At 39.5% G+C, this 9388-nt stretch overlaps 1 protein-coding gene across 1 annotated transcript in view; it reads left to right on the forward strand.

Moving 5' to 3' along the window:
- The window catches only part of LOC125279298 (taste receptor type 1 member 1-like), a 16233-nt gene extending 9119 nt beyond the window's left edge, over positions 1-7114 (forward strand). Inside the window, exons 2-5 of the mRNA XM_048208807.1 lie at positions 346-1111; positions 1562-1774; positions 3131-3251; positions 6921-7114. Coding sequence (XP_048064764.1) covers positions 346-1111; positions 1562-1774; positions 3131-3251; positions 6921-7114 — 1294 coding nt within the window. The remainder of the gene's footprint in view (positions 1-345; positions 1112-1561; positions 1775-3130; positions 3252-6920) is intronic.
- Positions 7115-9388: the final 2274 nt, after the last annotated feature.

Below are 9388 nucleotides of genomic sequence, written 5' to 3' on the forward strand. Positions count from 1 at the left end.
CCACTCTTCTGCCCAATGTTTCTCTGGGCTATGAAATTTTTGACCATTGTTCTAATACAAAGAATTTCCCATCAGTCTTAAGTTTTATCTCAAATAATGGATCAATAAAACCTAAAGAAAAACTCAACAACTATCGGCCTAAAGTGATTGCTTTAACAGGGCCATATGGAAGCACACCAACTATTACTATTGCACAACTAATCACAATGGACCTTATACCATTGGTAAATTGTTTCTTTTTATACAGTTTACATAATGAAATGCTTACACACTTACTCCCTACCCTTTGTTCAGGACTACCAAGTTATATACAGTATGATGCTAATGAATTGTTTATAATATTTTGTTTTCCTCTCTTTCAAAGGTGAATTATGGAGCTACTAGCTCTGTGTTAAGTAATAAACTTCAGTATCCCTCTTTTGTAAGAACAATCCCTTGCAACAAAAACCTGATAGAGATGATTATTCACATCATACGGTGGTTTGGATGGAACTGGGTTGCCTTTCTTGGTAGCCAAGATGATTACAGTTCAGACGGACTAAAGCTGTTTAACGAGTATATAAGCAATACTGGCATTTGTCTGGCCTATCAAGAGCGTCTAAGTCTAAATGCAAACTACAGTCTAACACTTCAAAAGATTGATATGCTAAACATCAATGTTATTGTTGTTTTTGCTGTGCCACAATATGCAAGCAAAATTATCAAAGCAGCCATAGCAAACAACATCCAAGACAAAGTATGGATTGCAAGTCAGGCATGGTCTATGAATCAACAGATTCCAAGAGAGCCAGGAATTGGGAAAATTGGCACAATCATTGGTATTACCGAAAGATTGTTGTCATTGCCTGGATTTAATGAATTTGTCTATAAAGACAGGAGAACAACTGATGTTAACCATTATGAAGAGAGTGACATCCAGAGTACAAGTAGGACGTGTAATCAAGTTTGTGATTACTGCACAATGTTGACCGCAGAGGAGATTATAAATGAAAATCCCACATTCTCCTTTGCCATCTATGCTGCCATATATACCATAGCTCATGCTTTACATAAAGTTCTGCAGTGCGACATGAATGAATGCCGCAAAAACACACCGGTTAAGCCATACATGGTGAGTGAATTCATTTGAATCCATGACAAGTTGAATCATTGTTTTATTACATTATTGAATAACAATGTTTTAATTAATTACATAATGAATAATATTGGTCATATTTTTAAGAAATTGCATATTACATTATAATTATTATTCAATAATTGGTAACATTTTATTTTGATGGTCCACCAACAGACATTCTACTGACTATAAGTGACTTTGCAAGTGCATGTCAACTTATTCTATCCTCTACTAATATAGTATTAATAGACATGCAGGTGCAACGTTACTTATAGTCAACAGAATGTGTTAAAAGGACCATCAAAATAAAGTGAAACCCAATCATTTAATAAATAAATAAAACAAAAGTAATATTCATTTTATCAAAGTTATAGTAATAATATTATGTGGTCTTTCTTTTTGTTAAAAAAAATAAATAAATAAAATCACCACAACTCATAACAGCTTCTGGGAGAAATAAAGAAGTTGGATTTTCCACTCAATGGCCGTCAGGTGAAATATGATGATAATTATGATCCAACCATCAGTTATGCAGTTGTGCTCTGGCACACTGATGTGAATCCTCCACAGTTTGAGATGGTGGGCACATATGATACATATCCAGAAGTGACTTTTACCATCAACAACTCTCTCCTGCCCTGGCATAACAATGGTTCTGTAAGTCTTAATTTGATGAGCCTTTATCTAAACATTTAACTTAAGATTCCAGTTTTTCCAAATCAATCAATTTTGAAATACTGACATCAAGACAATTAGATTGTTCTCTGTTGATTGCATATGCATGTATACTACTGAAAAAGCACATTTATGATAAAGCTGACAAAAGATCTTTTTTCTATGTTTGAAAGCAAGATCTGATAAATTTGTGTGTTTAAAGGTGCCCTAGATTCAAAAATTGAATTTACCTTGGCATAGTTAAATAACAAGAGTTCAGTACATGGAAAAGACATACAGTGAGTCTCAAACCCCATTGTTTCCTCCTTCTTATATAAATCTCATTTGTTTAAACGACCTCCGAAGAACAGGTGAATCTCAACATAACACCGACTGTTACGTAACAGTCGGGTGTACGACCCAATATTTGCATAATGCCAGCCCATGTTCCCAACATTATAAAAGGCATTAGACAAGGGCAGCCAGTTAACGTCTGGAGCTGCACACAGCCGAATCATCAGACTAGGTAAGCAAGAACAACAGCGAAAAATGGCAAATGGAGCAATAATAACTGACATAATCCATGATAGCATGATATTTTTACTGATATTTGTAAATTGTCTTTCTAAAAGTTTCGTTAGCATGTTGCTAATGTACTGTTAAATGAGGTTAAAGTTACCATCGTTTCTTACTGTATTCACGGAGACAAGAGCCGTCGCTATTTTCATTTTTTAAACACTTGCAGTCTGTATAATGCATAAACACAACTTCATTCTTTATAAATCTCTCCAACAGTGTAGCATTAGCCGTTAGCCACGGAGGACAGCCTCAAATTCACTCACAATAAAACTTTAACATCCAAATAAATACTTTACTCACATAATTCGAAGCATGCATGCAGTATGCATGACGAACATCTTGTAAAGATCCATTTGAGGGTTATATTAGCTGTGTGAACTTTGTAAATGCGCTGTAATATAGTCGACAGCTGGTGTGGCAGGGAGCATGCGATTTAAGGGGGCGACACCGAGTGTAAATCAGTGCATTGTTAATGATGCCCCAAAATAGGCAGTTAAAAAAATTTAATTTAAAAAAATCTATGGGTATTTTGAGCTGAAACTTCACAGACACATTCAGGAGACACCTTAGACTTATATTACATCTTGTGAAAGAACGTTCTTGGGCACCTTTAAGGGAATTATGTAATTTGTATTTTGTAATTCGCAGTCCGTTTATGGAAATTGAATATTGCTCAGATTGCTGAACTGTTTGAGAATACTGACGTCAGTTTAGAGAAATGTGTATAATCAGTTGAGAAAAACCTTTAAAATTAATGAAACATTCTTCTGTTCCTTTAAGGTTCCTTTCTCAAACTGCTCTGCTGAGTGTAAGGAGGGATTTTCAAGGCAACCTGAAGGTTTTCATAGTTGCTGTTTTACGTGTAAAGAATGCCCATGCAATAGCTATGTGAATTATTCTCGTAAGTACAAATTAATGTCCAAAAACATTACATGCAGTTTTTTGTTGCAATTTTCACAAGCAAGTGCTGTTACGGTGAGTTGCAGGGAAGCAGACGAAGGAGATAATAGTAATTCCAACACAAAGGTTTATTAACATAGTCTAGAACACAGCAAACAGGAAGCAACAAACACACCTTAGCAAGACGAGAACCGACAATGAACTGAAAGACACAGGGAGTATAAATACTCAGAGAACATAATGACAGACACCTGAACGTAATCGGTAACCAAGGAGACTAACTAGAATGCGATTAAGATTACACAGAACTGAAGCACAGGAAACAAACACACAGGAATAAAACTAACACCAAACATAACATAACTTTGACAAGTGCTAAATTTTCAAAACATATCAAAAATATCCTTTTCACTAGTGTTTATTCTATATAAATGTTTAATTCACAGTAACTGCCTTTCATAATGCTGTTACTATCAATCTTTTCATAAGCATCTATTCTTGTTTAGTTTAATATATTTGTCTATCATTTAATCCAACTGATGACTACTATGTGTTTTTTTTTTTTTTAAATCTAAATTATCAGAAAGTTTTCAGTGATGGTTAGGTTTAGGGGTAGGGTTAGTGTGGGGGATAGAATATACAGTTTGTACAGTAGAAAAATTATGTCTATGGAATGTCCCCATAAAACATGACAACCCAACATAGTTTGTTTTTTTCAGTATAGACTGACAAATTACTTTAACTAACCCTTAATCTGAAAGGTCAACTACAATATAGATTCAGCCAAAAGATACAGTGCAGAATATGTCGGTGGAGTAATTATTGAAAGTTTAGATAGAGGAGGGGAAATTATTGCCGCTCCACTCCACTCTGGTACAGTGAGAACATTTGCAAACTCTGTTCTAGCACAAAACCTCATGGCTGTATCATATCTTCTTCACATCTTTTAATCTCACATTGGATACATACTATCACAAACATTATGTATTTTACCATAAAGGCACAATGTGTAAAATTGTTGGATTAAAATATCCAAAAACCACTAGAACAATGTTATATATTTTGTTGACTTATGTACTTATATTATCCCAAATGTTTCCAAAAATGTTTAAATCCAGAGGAATAAGCAATTTTAACCAGGACACTGACCGTGTCCGTGCGTCACCTATCAATGACCCGCATTACCCTCGATTTCTGTTTGGATGGATACATTAATCGACAGAAAAATAATCATGTTATATAGCTTAACACAGTAACTCTTATTGTTTAAATTGCATTTGCTTGATTTACAGCGAGTACCATGTTTTACCATACCTAATATCGATCTATCTTAATGCTTTGTGCATTAAGTGTCTCATAGTAGCTGCCGAGCGAATGCAGAGAAACTATTACAGCTTTCCACACACAAAAGTATCTAATATGATAATATTAATATAAAACAGCGCTGCGTTATCCCACATATGCTTGACCGGAAGAAGCGGAAGCAGCGACTGTGGCATAATAAAAGCTTTGCTGCTCTCGAGGCATGTGTCGCACTCATCTCTCATTAGCAATCGCTCCAACGGCCTCGTTCAGCTCCCAAAGCACTTGGCCCTGCTCTGCTTCATACTACAGTAACATTAATAATCTCAATGAGTCCCGTCCTGATTCTTTTTCACCGGCTGTAGACGTGAAGACAACACTTCCCATGATTCCACGAAATCAAGGCGTCATCAAGCTACGCCTTTGTTTTAAATAAGCGACCGCTAGCGGTGAAAATTTACATATTGTGCCTTTAGGTCAGTTACATAAGTTAGGTAATGTGTCTATTTTTTATGCAACAAGGCTGACTATTGAAACTAATTATTATGTGGAAAGAAAACATGTATAAATTTTGAAAGAATGACTAGCTGTTACAAGTGTGAACAGTTTGGATTTTTGTAGTTTTAGTATTTTCTTTTAAATAATATAATTATTAGTGTAATGATTACTCTTTTTAAAAGTATGCTGAAGTGTACTGTACTTCTTTTTCACAAAGCTTTTAGAAAACACTATTATTAAACATTCATATTATTTTTTCAGGGGACCCCTATACCTGTTTTCCATGTGCAGAGAATGAATGGTCTGATGAAGGCAGCACAACATGTAAGACACGTTCTGTTGTCTATCTTCAGTTCACAGAAATCCCCTCCATCGCTGTCTTGGTTTCTGCCATATGTATAATTATTTTACTCATTGCCATATTTTGTATTTTCGCCTACAATTACAACACACCAGTGGTGAGGTCTGCTGGTGGTAGCATGTGTTTCCTGATGTTGACATGCTTGATTTTGTCTAGTATAAGTGCATTCTTTTTCTTTGGAGAACCCACATCTGCACTTTGCCTTATGAGAAAGGCCATATTTACATTTTTCTTCACTGTCTGTATTTCCTGTTTGACTGTCCGTTCCTTTCAAATTGTTTGTGTTTTTAAAATGGCTGCTCAGTTCCCTAGGGTGCACAGCCTTTGGGTAAAGCACAATGGACAGTGGCTCTTCATTGCATCTGTGTCTGTCATTCATTTAATTTCTTGTGTTGTATGGATGACTTTCTCTCCTGACAAACCCATCGCCGACTCATGGACTTTTAAAGATCAAATTATGCTCATCTGTGAAATGGGGAATGCATTAACCATAACCATAGTTGTGTTCATAGGTTGGTTTCTTGGTTTCCTGTGTCTCCTGTTTTCCTATATGGGAAGAGATCTGCCGAAAAATTACAATGAGGCCAAATCAATAACATTCAGTCTAATATTGTACTATCTGACCTGGATTGTATATTACACAGCATACCTATCTTTCAAAAGCAAATACATCACTCTTTTGAATGCAATTGCCCAGATATCCAGTATAAATGGAATTCTCTTTAGCTATTTCATACCAAAATCATACGTCATAATATTCCAACCACAAAAGAACACTCCTGCATACTTTCAAACATCTATTCAGAATTACACCCAAACTATCAGTAGGACTTAGACATTAATCTTTGTGTATCCACCTTATTTTTAACGTAAGAGCAGTGCTGCCATTTGTAACTTGAATGTGCAAGGCTTCCGGTCTCATCTGCTTTTAGTTCCCTTTCAAATGGGAACTCGCACTGCGTCAAAGAGAATTTGGGGGAATGCCTTGGTGTGACGATGTCTGAAGTAAGAATAGAAACGCGACAATGACATTGGCCTGCGACAGCCCGTGACGTCACTCTAGTGTGACTGGGAGTATAAAAAGAGCACCTGAAGTACACGTCACCACTTTTTTTGTCTTCAGGTGACCCTTTGTTTGATGTATGTTTGGGTGACTTTTGCCATGGCATCCTCCTCTGACAAGCACTATCTGACACCGGACGATACACATCATATGTGCGTTACTTGTCTTGGTGAGGATCATGCACGTTCCGTTCTCGAGGCAGCGGAATGCGCAGATTGTGAGGGCTTTTCCATGAAAACGCTCTATTCATGCCTGGCCCTTTTCTCGAGGGAATCTGAACAGGCATCAGTCCCCGGGAAATCAGGACCTGCTGCAGCTGAGGCACAGTGGAGATTGAGATCCTGGGGCTCTCAGGTCGAGCGGACTTAGGAACGAGGTATGTCTCTTTCTCATTCCTCTGCTGCCTGACGCAAGCGCTGAGCCAGATGAGGATGTTCTCTCATTAGAATCATCCAATCTGGCGGATAGTGCTCTTCTGGCTTCAAGCCAGGAAGAGCAGGATGTGGCTGTGCAGGGTGAATACATTCTTATGGAGCCCTCGCTGCCTGCCTGCCCTGCATACAGTGACTTGCTGGAGGTTATGGCTATATTATCTTTCGCGGAAGCACGAAAATACCACAGATTGCTCGCGGCAGATTAGACAAGCGTTTCTTGGCTGGCCATAACCGCCGAGCTCTTGCGAGTCTTGCAAGTCTTGTGAGTCTTCCGTTTCTTCCGGACCTCAATGCCGAGGTTGAGAGGTCTTGGAAGAAACCATATTCAACTCGCGTTTATCCCTTTCAGCATTCAAATTATGTGAATGTGGAGGGATTGTGTGAGCATAAATATGCATCGATGCCTCCCATTGAAGAGACATGAAGAAACGATGCATATCTTGCAATGGGTGATGCATCGATGTTAAAGACTCCAACTCTGCCATCCAAGCCATTAAAAATTACATCTAAGCTGAATGGCAGGGCATGTGCGGCTGCAGGTCAGGGCGGTGGAGCTTTACACACTATGGCCATGTTACAAGCTTACCAGGCTGACCTGCTTAAGGACCTGGATAACGGACAGGATCTTTCCCCCTGAGGCCCTCGATATGTTTAGAGAGGTGAGGGTGTGGTCTGCAGCTTTTAAGAAATTTATAAAACGCTGTTCCAGGTCCACGCCTCAAACCTCAGGGGCTCCTGGGCTGTCTGAGTCTGTGGGCCACAAATAGGCTCAGAAACAGAGTGTCGCCTCTCTGGCTCCTCCTCCCAATACCAGGCGTAAGGCTCAGAAAAGGCAGGACTTGAGGAAAAATAAAAGGCATTTGAGAGAGGTTATTGAAGCTAAGCGTTCAGGTGGCAAAAATCCACCCCACACTAGAGAGAAATAATATCTCCCTCCCCCTCATATCCCTTTTTCCTTTTTCAGACACCAATTGTTTGTTTCACTGCAGTTTAACAGACTATCGAGTGTTCGCCCCTCTTTTGGGCCGCCTTGATAATCTGTCTCTGAAGGTGGGCACAGTTGGTTGAGGCCACTGTTTGTCTGGATTCATTTAGACAGTGTTATTTTCTGTTGGCTCCTTTAAGCCACCTTGATAACCTGTCTCTTGGGTTCAGCATGGTTGACATAATCTGACAGCGATGTCAAGTGTTTGGCTTTTTGTCAAGCCACCTTGGTAAACTGTTGTTGAATTGAGTGTGTTTGGCCTCCTATCACTTTGGAGAGTCTTTCTGCTTAGGCCATCACTCATTCTTTGAGCGCTGCTCATGTGGGTGTAATTAGACAGCAAAATCATGTGTCCGGCCTTCTGTAGGCAACCTTGTAAACTGTCTTTTGAATTTGAGCATGTTGGTTCCCTCTCACTATAGAGAGTCTTTCTACTGGGGCCTCCACTCATTTGAGTCCTAATTAGACTGCTTTTCAAGCCTGGCCTTCTTAGCCACCTTGATGAGCGGCCTATTTGTTGAGCATGCTTGGCCTCCTCTCCCTATAGAGGATCCTTCTGCGGTGGCCGCTGCTCACATGGGTTAAATTTAGACAGCAATGGCAAGTACTCAGCCTTCTGCTATGCCGCCTTGATAAACTGTTTCAAAATCTGAGTGAATTTGGCCTCCCCTCGCTATAGAGAGTCCTTCTGCTGGGGCCACCGCTCATTTGAGCCCTGTCTGGGCTGCCTTTCAAGTTTGGTCTTCTTAACTGCCTTGATGAGCGGCCTGTTTATTAAGCATGCTTGGCCTCCTCTATCTATAGAGGGTCATTCTGCAGTGCCCGCTGCTCGCATTGGTTCAATTTTAGACAGTGACATCAAGTGTTCAGCCTTTGCAAGGCCACCTTGGTAAAACTGTCTTTAAATTTGAGTGAGTCTGACCTCCTCTCGCTATAGAGAGTCTTTCTGCTGAAGCCTCCGCTCGTCCAAGCTCTATTTAGGCTATCTTCAAATACGGCCTTACTTAGCCACCTTGATGAGTGGTCTATTTGCTGAGTTAATTTTAGACAGCGATATCATGTGCTTGGCCTTCTATTAGTCCGCCTTGATAAGCTGTCTTTAAATCCAAGTGAGTTTGGGCCTCCTGTCACTATAGAGATTCCTTCTACTGAGGCCGTCACTCATTTGAGCCCTATCTGGGCTGCTTACAAGTTCGGCTTTTGTAGCCGCCTTGATGAATGGCCTATTTGTTGAGCATGCTTGGCCCCCTCTCACTATAGAGGGTCCATCTGAAGTGGCTGCTGCTCACATGAGTCTTTAAATTTAAGTGAGTTTGGCCTCCTCTCGTTTTAGAGTCTGTCTGCTGAGGCTTCCACTCATCTAAGTTGGGAATGTCATCAAACGAACTACAGTGTAACAGTGACATCATGCGTTTGCCCTGTTTAGGCCTCCTTGATAAACTATTTTTCAATGCTATTTACCTTTGGATAGCTCAAAGAGTGCTTGCCCTCGTAG

This window comes from Megalobrama amblycephala, linkage group LG12, assembly GCF_018812025.1.
Source record: "Megalobrama amblycephala isolate DHTTF-2021 linkage group LG12, ASM1881202v1, whole genome shotgun sequence".
In the NCBI taxonomy this organism is placed as follows: Eukaryota; Metazoa; Chordata; class Actinopteri; order Cypriniformes; family Xenocyprididae; genus Megalobrama; species Megalobrama amblycephala.